A 12,758-nucleotide genomic window follows, 5' to 3' on the forward strand; every position below is an offset into this window, starting at 1 on the left:
TTTTTCGATTCTTCAGGATCAATCGAATGTAAATGTGGAAAAAGTTTTCGTTCCATTGTATCATATAGATTCGAATTAGTTATGGCCGTTGAAATTGGATTTTGAGTTGAGCTATCATCCTCTTCGGGTATAGAAACCGTATCCGAATTTGTTGCACAAAAATCAAATAAACCATCACGTTTTAATGCCAATTCTTTAAGCATCTTTTTCGCTTGTTTATCCGTTCGTTGGACATTGGAATTCAATTTTTGAAGGCGATTTTCTAATAAATTGAAGACAATAAACATTTGTTATTAATTTATGAATTGGAAAATGAATACTAACCAAGATAATTTAGATATTTTTGTGAATCTGGTAAACAAAGGCCATTTTCATTCAATTCACCATTTTTGGACAAATCAATATCGAAATTATCATCGAAACAATGTTCCGATTTTTCCACATTATTTTCATTCGAATTCAACCATGGATCATTCATATTATCGGCTGATAATTGTGATTCAGACGTTAAAATCGTTGTATACATTTTCATTGTTTACAAAGACTTTCGTTTGACAAGTCCAAAATAAAAATGATTTAAGTGATTGAATAATAAGACGAAAGATGGAAGTAGCATCGAATAGTTAACAATCGAATTTTTACCAGTTAAATTTCAATGATGATTTTCACAAAGTTCCTGATTGTTTTGAAATGAAATTTAACGATTCATTCGGAGAAAATTCATTCGATTTGGCAGGAATTTCCATATTCATCGAAATCATAAACATTGTCATTTATTTATTCAATTTCTTGTTTGTTGGTGCTCTGCTCTATCTGTTATGGCGTTTTACGATCTATATGGCCGAATTAATCTATGAAAAGGAATATTTTTTCTCAAAGAAACGAATTTATTACACTAATCTTGCCGATTAAAATTGAAAAAATAAATTGAAATTTTTTTATCAACCGATTATTTATAGCGCGTTTTTAACTTTGATTCTGAAGCCAGTTTGGGTGAAAATAGTGAGCAGTTTGTGATTCGATTGATTGATTCGATTTGAATTTTTTATTCTAATTTGTTTCAACGCCTACAATTATAATGGATATTGAATTTGAATTCCTGATTAATTCGTTGAATATTTCATCAAAATATCCACCGGTAAGTTTTAAATCAAATTGTCTATATGAAATTATCATATTATTTGTTTTTTTTATGAAGAACAACCTACACATAGATTTAAAATCTGATTTATGGCTAAGATGTCAACAAATCATAGCGAATCTGAAAAAAGATTCCGAAGCATTTGAAATACTACAGGAATATTATATTTATAATTATCGTTGCTATCTGACCTATATGCTCAAAGAATATTGGTCAGATTTCCTACAGAATTCATCGAAATACAAAGAAATTGTTCCATCACAACATCGATTAATTTTTCATAAATTCAATCAACTTAATGATTTCATTTCAAATTGGCTTTACCAACCATTGCTCGATTTATTATTCGATTCCAATGGTGAACAGACTCGAAAACTTAATGAAATTCTATACACCGGATTGATTGCCGATATGCCATTATTGTTTTCCAGTTTTTTATTCAATACATTTGCATTTTCATTCGCAGTTCTAGATTATACCGTCGCGAACAAAAAGAAGGAAACGATTGGCCATGAACAATCGAAATGTAAAATTTGTCGATTCAAACGTTCCGATAATAATGATAATGAAAAGGCTTGTTATTGTGAAAGTATGAGCAAAGGTTTCATTCCATTCCTGAATGTACTACGTAAATTGGGCATATTTCATCAGCTTTGTGATGATATCATCAAAAGTGTTTTATTCAAAATGATCGAACGACAGATTTGGAATCTTTGTAAAGATAAAAATTTCGAACTAAGTTGTTTAAGTATAACATGTTCATGGCTTGAGAACAGTATAATTGATTGGATGAAGATTATCTACATCATTAAATCAACGGATGAAAATGTTCCCGATATGTTTGTTGCACTCGAACAATATAATACAGCGATAGCAGCGGTAGAAGATGAACCGATGAATAAATATAATAATACTGGCAGTGGAAATGAATTGAATACTCTTTTTCTCAAAAATAGTAGCCTAACCTTATTCGATCAAATTGAAAGTTTAAATCTAAACATTATTCGCAGTTTTCTCACGAATACCTATATTTTTAATCGAATGAAACAATTATTCGACATAATCATCGATTATCCATATTCTGAACCGGCTATCTATGATCTACATGAGTGTATACAATTGGAACCATTTTATCGTGAAATATTTACACATTCATTGAAGAATGCATTGGAAATACGTTTATTACATGCCGGTGTTGCTACCAGTAGTATAATTGAAGCATATCTAACCACAATCAAAGCATTACGTTTATTAGATCCACAAGGTATCATCCTACAGATTGTTTGCGATCCAATTCGTAATTATTTGAAAACACGTGAAGATACTGTTCGTTGCATAATAAACATTCTTACTACTGATAGTATTGTTAATTTCGATGATCCTGATCATTTTAATAAGCTAATTAATGATGAAGATGAATATGTAATGGATACATGGCGTTCATGGGTACCACAAACAATTGGTGTTTCAAAAATGAGTAAAGATTTAGCCAATTCAGATATAATATCAATGTTGATCAATATTTTCGATAGTAAAGATTTATTCGTACAAGAGTATCAACGTTTATTGGCACAAAAATTGATTCTTACACCGGAAATTAATCTTGAATCAGAATTACGAAATTTAGAATTATTATCATTAAGATTTGGTGAATCTGAACTTCATAATTGTGAAGTAATGCTTAAAGATCTTAAAGATTCTGAACGTATTAATCAACAAATTAATGGATTCGATGAAATGAAAACGGCTAATCTGAAAATGAATGGCCTAATATTATCTGAACAATTTTGGCCTGATAATCTTGGATTTACTAGTAATGAATTTAAAAATTTTCGTCTACCCGATGAAGTACAGCAAGTGTTTGATAATTATAAAAAATTTTTTGAAACATTAAAAGGAAATCGTACGGTTAATTGGATACAACAGCTAGGAATGGTAAAATTAGAATTAGAATTCCCGAACGGTAGTCAAGAATATTCGGTTCGTCCAATTCAAGCGGCAATTATTCATCTATTTCAACGAAAAAATCAATGGTCCACGACTGCAATCGCACAGGAATTGGATGTTTTACCATCAGTCATACGGCGAAATTTATCGTATTGGAAAAATATTGGTATCGTAAAAGAATGTGATGGAGAAGATGATTCGCATATGATAGTGGAAGATTTACCACCACCATCATCATCAGTGATGAAACAACAACAATGTTCAGGTTTAAATTCACAAGAATTCGATATGATGTTCATCGATCATGATGATGATGATAATGATCATGGTACAATGAATAATCAGCAAAAAAATGAAAATAATCTGCATTTATTCTGGAATTTTATTGATAATATGCTGAAAAATTTACATGCACTTTCATTAGATCGTATATATTCAATGTTGAAAATGTTTAACATGCAATCACCGGAAATTGAAAATCTATCCATGCATGAATTACGTGAATTTCTTGATCGAAAAGTTTATGAAAAAAAATTAATCTTTATCAATGGCCTATATGATTTGAATAAATCGGATGGTGAATGAAAACAAAAAACAAAAAAAAAATGATTCATGTGCAGATGTGATTTTTTTTTTTGATTTTGATTTCTATTGTTTTGTTGCTTTATTCACACAAATCATAATAATCAAAATTTATTTGCTGCCAAACATCAAATTCATTTTGTTCATTTATTTCAAATGTTTGCTGTAATGATTTATTCGTATCGTTTCCGTGTGATATTTCGGCAAAATATGATTCTTGTTGTGTGAATAAAATTTCATTTCTTGAATTTAATTCAATTTCATTATTATAGTTGCCACCATTGGTCATTGATGACAATGTTGTTATGCAGAATGTACAAACTGATCGTTTTTGGCTACTACTGCTGCTGCTGCTACTGCTATTCTGTTCATGTTCCAAGCGAGAACAAATGTTTTCAATCGGAATTTCTTGTGTTCTATGACCGGAATAAATAAATAATAAAAAAAAATCATAAAAATCGAATGTTGACATAATTTAATAATGATAACATATAATTACATGGCTAGGCAAACATTATTCAAATGTTGAATATAAGATGTAGCTAAACGAAGAATTTCAATTTTTGATAATTTTCGATTCAATGGAATTGTTGGTAATAAACGACGTAATCGATTGAATGCTTTGTTTACCGATTCTGTACGATTACGTTCACGTTCATTTGCAATCATACGATGATAAAGTTTTTGATGTTCCTGTTGTTGTCGAAATTCGGAAGATTTTTCCGGTCGTCGTCTAGAAGTTCTTGTGATCGGCATGTTTGTTTGTCAACTAATGATCATCATCATCATCGATGACGACGACGACGACGACGACAAAGATGAAAACATTTTCTTGTTTCACGCTTGTTTCAACACTAATGACAATAACATATGAACAGCCATAATCATCGTCATCGATGATTGATGACTATTGTGGGATCAAATTTTTTTTTTAGCTTCCGATTTTTTGTCTGTTTTTCAAGGCACACACACACACATTAATTATTTTTATTTTTCAAAGATTTAAAAAATAATTCATTTCTTATAAATAAACATAATTCAGTTTCGAAAAAATAAAGAAAAATCAAATGACAAATAGCAACTATAGCATTGATTATTATGAATATAATTGCTTTTGACCATAGGAATGTATGAATATCAATGAGATCTAACCAACGATACAGTGTTGAAAGCCCAATGAATATGATAACATATGACAACATTGTATGAATATTTGGTCGTGTTTGTCTTATGAATATCCATAGTGAATAATTTGGATAAACATTTCCGATAAACAGTAGGCTAATAATGATTCGGGTCATCATATTCAGACAATTAGCCATAATGAAACCAATACTACCAACATATGAAGTGATTATCAATGAAATTGCCGTAAAAATGATCGATGTTATCATTAGTTTAACATTGAATCGATTCAATTGTCCAGTATTCATCACTGCAAATGAATATGATTCAAGTATACCGTTAATGGCAATAAATATAATGTATATACAATGCCATTGAAATAGACGAATGGCCAATGTTCCATATGTTCCATGTAGGAAATTTGAACCACCATACACGGATAATACAATCATTGCACCATGATATCCATATGTAAATAATGTCAAACCAATTATTGTCATCAATTTCGTTAGATTTGAACAGATTGATAATGATTTTACAATTTTTGTCGTCTGTTGACTAGCATCCAGATCACGTTTGATAAGGCTTGAAAACAATATGTATCCATTTTCTTCGATTTGTTGAAATATAATCCGAGCCGGTAATGATCCAAGATTATTGATTACATCATATACACCTTGTTCAGCAAAACTAATGACCGAAAACATGGTCATTATATAACGTTCACCTTCAGTAAGAAATTGTTTCAATAATGAATTGTAGAAAAATGTTAATGATGTTTTTAACAGACTTAATTCATCTGTTTTCATATTATAATCTTCATCATTTTTTTCACGAAGAAATCTTGGTAAAAATGTTGTCATTGGTATTTTCATTTTCAATAGAAAATAAATATAATAAGTAAGAGAATAGATTGTCGAAGCAACAAGTTGAGCTATTGCAAAACCAAATACAGAATGTTCAGGTGAAATATAGACAAATATTGCTAATAATGAACAACGAACAGTTTGAAAGATGCCTTCAACAATTACTTTCAATCGAATATAATCATATCTTTGTCCATAGATGAAAAATGTTTCAGCCATGGATTCGATAATTACCGAAACATAGATCGACATGATTGCCCATTGATATTCTGAAAGTAAATGTTCAGGTCTTTCGAAAACTTTATACCATATTATGGAGAATGTAAGGCCTGTTATAAATGATAATGGTATGGAAAGAAATGTAATATTGACCACCTTAGACCAGGCTTTTTGATTCATTGATTTTGATACATTGTGATCATCATCATCAACCGAATTGTTTGGTGCACATGTTCGCCGAAATGGTTCTCTAGTGGTGAATTGTATTGTCGTATATAATAACAATAATCGTACATTGATTATGCCAAGTGTTTCTTTAGTGATGAATCGAAGAATAAAAGCATTGATTATAAAACTAAAAATACGAAGACCAATTTGTAAAACTATATTATATGCCGTCGATATTGTTGTTGTTTTCAATTTAGATTTTATCCGCGGAGAATCTCCGTCATCGATTGCGTTTGGTTCCATAATATAATTTATTTATTTTCAAAAAATTGAACATTAATCAATACAAATGATTTGAAATTTTCATAATTTTCGGGGATTAGTTTTTCTGGAACAAAACAAATGATAAAAAAAATAATAAAAAAATTTAATTTCGAACGTAAACAGAATCTATTTATGGTTCTATTCATAAATGATGTAATGAAAATATTTTGTTTTTCGGATTTGACAATTAAAATTGTGCCATTAATTTATTCTAGTCAAAAAAAAAAAAATTTCTGCCAAAAAAAAAACAAATACCACATGAAAACCATTCAAATGTTTGGCAATAAAATCAACTGGAAACATTATCCATTAATAGTTTTATCATTATTTATCATATTCTTGTATATCGATGTGGTTGAATCAAGTGATAATCATCAATCGTCGCCAATCCTGAATAACAATGGAACTTCAAATGAAACAATGAAAAGAAATGAAAAGACATTTAAACCATCAGTATTGGGTAAATGCACTCGTTGTCGATTGATGAGTAATTCTTTATTCGAGGTAAAAGATTTGATTTATAGAATTAAATTGAAATCTGAATTTTTTTTTATAATTCTAGATAACTCGATCATCATTACTTTATGATGATAATGATGCTCAATCAATGAAAAAAACCAACAACAATTATGATTTCTCAAACATTTGGAACAGGCTTTGTTTCGATATTAAAGCCGGTCAGGATGATGTAATTAAATCTTTAGAATCTTTTTCTCTTTATGCGACACTAATCGATCGATGTTGTTTATTATTGTTTACTAAATTATTATTATAGTGCCGATCATATGCTGAAGAAAATTATGAAAAAATTCATCAATGGTGGAATGATCATTCATATGATATATTGGATCAATCTGATTTATCGTTAATCATCGTGAATGGATTATGTATTGAATTTTTAAAAGTTTGCTGTCCAGATGGACATTATGGCCATGAATGTAAACAATGTAATGGTTATCCTGATCGAATTTGTTCGAATAATGGAAAATGTGCTGGTTCAGGTACACGTTTAGGTAATGGGAATTGCCTCTGTAATCATGGTTATACAAATATGAATTGTGATTCATGTGCAAAAGAATTTTATCTAAATCAAACAATATTCCAACTGAATGGTACTATTCAATGTATACCATGTGATTCATCATGTTCGGGTAGTTGTTTTGATTCGGGACCAAAAGGTTGCCATGTTTGTCGTAATGGTTATTATTGGACAATTGATAATGGTTGTATCGATATCGATGAATGTGAATCATCATCATTAACAATAATGGGCAATAAAGATCCATGTCCATTAAATTCATTCTGTATTAATACTGATGGTTCTTATCATTGTTATCAATGTGATCCAGCCTGTAATGGTTGTGATGGTGATGGACCAGATTCAGTAAGTTTTTTTTTAAAAGTTTGAAAAATCAATAATTCATATTTTGCAAATTTAAAAAAAAACAGTGTTTAAAATGTGCTGACGATCATATATTGAAAGATGGTATCTGTATGAATCCTGATCCAAAACCATTAATACAACCATATGCATCACCGACACGTTATGCAACATATTTTGGTCTCTGTATTGTTACCTGTATCATATTTCGTCATAATATCTATGTTTCATCTGGTATTGGTTTAGCTGTAGCCCTTTATATAATGGCATCGGAAAAATCATTAGAAACCGAATATGGACGTACATTTGATAAATGGTGGAATAATGTATTTGGCTGACGATGATGATAAACGAACCAACGAATGTACAAGCATTAGAGACAACAAATTTTCAAGCACAACAAAACCAAAGTGAAAAAAAAACTTTGATCATTTTTTTTTTTCATTCTTATTTTTATTTATTTATTTATACATAAATTTTCAAACATCAAATTTCATCATTGATGACGACAAAGATTTTATTACATTCTACAAATTCTAGTCAACTATATAAAATGATCTCCAGAATATTCTTTGTCTTTTGATGATAAATATAAATCTCTTATTATATACGCATTTCTTATGAGTTTTTTTTCCGCTTTTTGCGCACCACTAAACTTGAAGTTTTTTTTTTTTTTTGATTTGATAAATAAAAGTTTCATATAATATAATAAATTGTCTCATACACACACACACACACAGACGCATTTTATTTACAAGTGAGAATTTATTATTATATAATATAAAAAGAGGACAATAATCAATGGAAAATGAAAACTTGACAATTTTTTTTTTGTTTTGGTTTTGTTTTTGATGATAATAATTCAATAAATAAAAGCAAAAGTTTCATCAATTTCATGATTGAAAACAAAGCAAAAAAAAAATTCGCTTATACAACAATTATATTAGCGTTTTTTTGATTTGTTTAGTTTTGTTTGTTTGTTTGTATCGCATATACAATACAAAACAATTGACGATTATAATTGATGATGATGGAATTGACTCATACACACATATATAAATTACCAAATAACAAAACAAAAACGACTGGATTGTTTATTGTGTTGATTTTATTTTTAGTGACGAAAAAAAAAAAATCAATTTTCATTTTTTTTCTTCTATTGGTGCAAAAAAAAGTGTTAATCATCATCGTGTGTTGATTTTGTTGTTGGAAATGTTTTCAAGATTTTTCGATTATATCAATAAAAAAACGGCCAACGATGATGATGATGATGATGATGATAATAATGATGATGATGAAGATGGTAATGGTAATGATGATAATAACAATGAAAAGCAAAATTCTGATTCAAATCAAAATGGTATGTGTGTGTGTGTCTCAATCGATATTGATCGAGATATTTCATTGATTTAATTTTTTTTTTATTCTTCTTCTTTTTTGGATTGTCATCATAATTATTGTCATTACTGTTTAGTAGTGTCTGAATCGAATGAATCTTTGAAAAAAGAAAATTGTCAAACAAAATATGCCTATTTGGATAATGTCAAACAAATTGATTTAAATGGATTGATTTCAATGGTAGAGTTGATTGATTGATTGATTGGTTTTTTTTTAATTTTGTAAAACCAAAATTTTTTTTTTAATCATTTGATGATTAGTCGGATGATTTACGTTCAAATGTTGAAATACTTAAAAATTCCTATCTAGCTATTGTTAATTCATTGGTCATATTGAATGAACGACGACGGCAACAGCGACGACGACGACGGCGACAACAACAACGAAAAACTTCCAGTCAAATTCGACAACAATCAAGTAGTAATAAAACTCGACGTTCTTTGGAGAAACAAGAATCTGTTCAACAACAGCAACAACAACCAGGAAGAAAATTATCAGATCAAGAAATTTACAATGATTCAGAAGTGATGATGATAAAAATGAACAACAACAACAACAAAATTGATAATAATTACAATTTGATTGGTGAAAATTTTTCTAGTACGAAAAAACAAACAACGACAATGGAATGGAATATTGAAAAATTTTGTGATCCAAAAACTCGTGAAAAGGAATTCCAGTGGTTATTTGATCAAGTATATATATAACTTTATTATTATTATGGTATTTTTTTCATAGAAAAATTAATTTATTTTTTTTTCTTTTCGAAAAAAAAATTTATTTTGTTCTGGAAATGTTTGATTCCACAAACACACAATCCAAAAAGGCTAAACAATTTCAACAAACAATCCAACGTTTTCGAATCGGAAAAGAATCGATCAATATGGATCGATTTCGTGATCTTGTCAAACAAGTAAAGAATTTGAAGAAATTTTTTTTTTCATTGATTAACACTTTTCTTTCCATTTCTTTTTTTTTGTTTTTGTTGTTGTTGTCAAAAAAAAATAGGGCAAAAAACTATTACAAATCACTGAAATACTTAAAAATAATTATAGTAATAATTTTCTTGATATTTTTCGATTATGATAAACACAGTGGGTGGTGTTTTCTGGTGGTGGGCGTGTATAATCTTGTCACGAATGTTGGATATTTTGGTGGTTGAACTTTTTGATGGAGAAAAAAAAACAACACGCTTATCGCGCATATACTTGATAATAAAGATAATGAAAAAAAAGTATTCAATACATGATGATAATGATACATTACAACACCAACGCGACCATTTTTACATATTATGAATGAAGCAAGATAAATGACATGAATTTTTCTTTTTTTTATTATTCTAGAAAAAAGTTTGAAATTTGACGAAAAAGATTCAAACTTACTTATTCACTAGTGTGTCACATTTATATACAAACACAGAGTGAGAGAGAGAGAGAGACGGAAATGTGTGTTAACTCTTACTTATTTGATATTTATTACTTAAAAATTCTTAATAACATCTTTCATCATTTATTATTATTAATAATGATGTGATGATGATGATAATGAGGTTTTCACTTTCTTTTTTTTTTTTTGCTGGTAGTGGGCCGTTGGTAGGCGTGTGGTGGGTTAGTTATGAATGAATTTTGTGCTTTTTTTTCATTCTGAAAAATAATATTTTCTTAAGAATCAGAAAATTTTTTTTCCTGTATTAAGTTTTATGGTTGGATTTTTTTTTTCGTTTGTTGTTACATTGTATGCCGGACAACGACAACAACAACAACAACAGCAACAGCAGAGGCGGATGATGATGATGACAACTCAATGCAAAGAGAAAAGGGGAAACAAAATAAAATTTCTTCGTTGACATAACACTAATGGGAAAAGAATTCGATGTTTTTAGCATTTTTTTTTATGCTTGCTTGACAGCTACAGTACAAAATGAAAATTTACTATTCACAAAATGATCTAGACACACATAAACATGTTATAATATAATATAATAAATTCATTCAATCGGGCAATCGGGATGATTTCTGATTTCAGATTCAAAATGTTTGTTATTTATGATTTTAAATTTCCGCGCTTTCGCCCATCATTTCTTTGTTCGAATGTTGTCCATAATATTCGAAATGTTAATTTGGCAATTTGTACCCCAACCACACAACATCCCCCACCCATATCATGTACAAACATTCGAATTTTGAATTGTAATTGACATTATTATTATTATTATGCATTTTATCAATGTGTGGATGTGTCAACAATGAATTTGGTTAATAATTTTTTGGTTGCCAACAACAACAACAATAACCACACAGAATAACATTGATAATGACAATTTTCATTTGAATAAATCCATCCAAATAATGATAATGATATGTAGAGTGAGAAAGAGAATCCAATGAAACTTTGTCAAATTGTCATATTGATTGATATGGAAAACAACAACATGCATGAATTTCTATATTGTATATATGCATGGTCATCATTCATCATCAAATTGACATTGTTATTCACCACAAATGTATCGATGGTGTTAATCAATGATTTCAAATGATTTGAAATGTAAATGTTTGTGAAGAATCACAAGAAAAAAAAAAGTTTCTTTCGTTTTTTATTATTATTATTATTCTACACATGATTCATCTAAAATGTTCGAAAAAAAGGCATGAACTCAGTAAACAAACATGTAAATAGAATCCAGGAACTTTTTTTTTATTCTTTTTGGCTCGAAGCCACTAAAAAATCAAAATTTTTAGCAGAAAAAATAATATATCAGGAAGAAGATGAAATTGTAAAATATTGTAAAATAGCGGAATATTTGCCTGTGTTGAAAAGGAAGTTTTTTTATTTAATGATGCAGCATTTTTTTTCTAATACATTGTTGAAATTTTTTCATGTGCACGCACATGTACAAGATGAAAATATTTATTTATTTAATAATAATTTTTTAATTTGATCGATTTTATTCCCATCACCATAATAATCGATAATATTTGCGAATGTTTGTGTGTTGTTTGTGGATGTGTATTATTATTATTATTATTTTTATACCGGAAATAATAATAAAATTTTTTGGCATTACTGATAACAAAACTGTTTATCATACGTGTATTTAAGTGTTGGAAGTTTCCGTTCCAGCATGGCTTTGTATGTGTGTATGTGTGTGTGTGTGTGAGTGTTTCATTGGAAAAATGAATTCAAAATAAACTTGCAAAATATACCAAAAAAGAACTGTCTATTTGTGTGTGTGGGTGTGTGCAGGCTGATGGGTGTGAATCGAGTGCAACAATGGTGGTAGTGGTGGTTGATATTATTGAATTGAATGTTATGATTATTTCATTTTTAATTAATATAAATATGACAATGAAAATTGATGACCCAAACAAATAAACAAACGAAACGAAACGAAACGAAACAATGATGATGATAATGGTCATCATTTTGTTTGTGGATCATAAAAAAAAGAAAGAAAATGAAAAATTCGATGACAATAATGTTATTTTTCTCTCTCCGTTTCGCTTCATTTATTATTGTCATCGAATTGTTGTTGTTGTTGTTATTGTTGTTGTTGTTGTTATTGTTATTGTTGTTGTTGTTGTTGTTGTTGTTGTGTATTTGA

General features: G+C 29.0%; 5 protein-coding genes across 7 annotated transcripts; 3 read left to right on the plus strand and 2 right to left on the minus strand.

Moving 5' to 3' along the window:
• The first annotated feature begins 674 nt into the window (after window positions 1-674).
• Window positions 675-3,918, plus strand: mr (anaphase promoting complex subunit morula). 2 transcript variants are annotated; one of them, XM_047054323.2, is made up of 2 exons: window positions 675-1,138; window positions 1,199-3,918. In XM_047054323.2, exons 1-2 carry the CDS (start codon window positions 1,079-1,081, stop codon window positions 3,671-3,673), a joined length of 2,535 nt encoding a protein of 844 aa, XP_046910279.2. In that variant the 5' UTR covers window positions 675-1,078; the 3' UTR covers window positions 3,674-3,918. The 2 variants fall into 2 exon arrangements, with proteins under 2 accessions (XP_046910279.2, XP_075588946.1); XM_075732831.1 differs by having other exon boundaries at window positions 1,087-1,142.
• Window positions 3,753-4,426, minus strand: LOC124491654 (transcription factor 15). The gene is made up of 2 exons (XM_047054332.2): window positions 4,170-4,426; window positions 3,753-4,086 (listed from the first exon to the last, which is right to left on the minus strand). The coding sequence occupies exons 1-2, from the start codon at window positions 4,424-4,426 to the stop codon at window positions 3,753-3,755; spliced, it is 591 nt and encodes a 196-aa protein (XP_046910288.2).
• A 207-nt stretch (window positions 4,427-4,633) lies between these two features.
• LOC124493207 (man(5)GlcNAc(2)-PP-dolichol translocation protein RFT1) lies at window positions 4,634-6,514 on the minus strand. Its single transcript, XM_047056287.2, has one exon. It carries the CDS (start codon window positions 6,349-6,351, stop codon window positions 4,648-4,650), a length of 1,704 nt encoding a protein of 567 aa, XP_046912243.1. The 5' UTR covers window positions 6,352-6,514; the 3' UTR covers window positions 4,634-4,647.
• A 46-nt stretch (window positions 6,515-6,560) lies between these two features.
• On the plus strand, window positions 6,561-8,343 carry LOC124491454 (protein disulfide isomerase Creld2). The gene is made up of 4 exons (XM_047054092.2): window positions 6,561-6,876; window positions 6,935-7,060; window positions 7,148-7,756; window positions 7,822-8,343. Exons 1-4 carry the CDS (start codon window positions 6,631-6,633, stop codon window positions 8,089-8,091), a joined length of 1,251 nt encoding a protein of 416 aa, XP_046910048.2. The 5' UTR covers window positions 6,561-6,630; the 3' UTR covers window positions 8,092-8,343.
• A 455-nt stretch (window positions 8,344-8,798) lies between these two features.
• On the plus strand, window positions 8,799-10,644 carry LOC124491683 (uncharacterized). 2 transcript variants are annotated; one of them, XM_075735238.1, is made up of 5 exons: window positions 8,799-9,113; window positions 9,228-9,331; window positions 9,412-9,846; window positions 9,978-10,064; window positions 10,160-10,644. In XM_075735238.1, exons 1-5 carry the CDS (start codon window positions 8,966-8,968, stop codon window positions 10,235-10,237), a joined length of 852 nt encoding a protein of 283 aa, XP_075591353.1. In that variant the 5' UTR covers window positions 8,799-8,965; the 3' UTR covers window positions 10,238-10,644. The 2 variants fall into 2 exon arrangements, with proteins under 2 accessions (XP_075591353.1, XP_075591354.1); XM_075735239.1 differs by having other exon boundaries at window positions 9,231-9,331.
• The last annotated feature ends 2,114 nt before the right edge of the window (window positions 10,645-12,758 follow it).

This window comes from Dermatophagoides farinae, chromosome 1 (assembly GCF_024713945.1).
Source record: "Dermatophagoides farinae isolate YC_2012a chromosome 1, ASM2471394v1, whole genome shotgun sequence".
In the NCBI taxonomy this organism is placed as follows: Eukaryota; Metazoa; Arthropoda; class Arachnida; order Sarcoptiformes; family Pyroglyphidae; genus Dermatophagoides; species Dermatophagoides farinae.

Coding starts and splice junctions, on each gene's coding strand:
- LOC124493207 (XM_047056287.2), bottom strand. CDS start 6,351: ATGGAACCAAACGCAATCGATGACGGAGATTCTCCGCGGATAAAATCT.
- LOC124491683 (XM_075735238.1), top strand. CDS start 8,966: ATGTTTTCAAGATTTTTCGATTATATCAATAAAAAAACGGCCAACGAT. Junction 9,847..9,977: donor TCCAGTGGTTATTTGATCAA/GTATATATATAA, acceptor CAATCCAAAAAG/GCTAAACAATTTCAACAAAC. Junction 10,065..10,159: donor TTCGTGATCTTGTCAAACAA/GTAAAGAATTTG, acceptor AAAAAAAAATAG/GGCAAAAAACTATTACAAAT.
- LOC124491454 (XM_047054092.2), top strand. CDS start 6,631: ATGAAAACCATTCAAATGTTTGGCAATAAAATCAACTGGAAACATTAT. Junction 6,877..6,934: donor TGAGTAATTCTTTATTCGAG/GTAAAAGATTTG, acceptor TTATAATTCTAG/ATAACTCGATCATCATTACT. Junction 7,061..7,147: donor TTAAAGCCGGTCAGGATGAT/GTAATTAAATCT, acceptor TTATTATTATAG/TGCCGATCATATGCTGAAGA.
- LOC124491654 (XM_047054332.2), bottom strand. CDS start 4,426: ATGCCGATCACAAGAACTTCTAGACGACGACCGGAAAAATCTTCCGAA. Junction 4,087..4,169: donor AATAATGTTTGCCTAGCCAT/GTAATTATATGT, acceptor TTCCGGTCATAG/AACACAAGAAATTCCGATTG.
- mr (XM_047054323.2), top strand. CDS start 1,079: ATGGATATTGAATTTGAATTCCTGATTAATTCGTTGAATATTTCATCA. Junction 1,139..1,198: donor TTTCATCAAAATATCCACCG/GTAAGTTTTAAA, acceptor TTTTTTATGAAG/AACAACCTACACATAGATTT.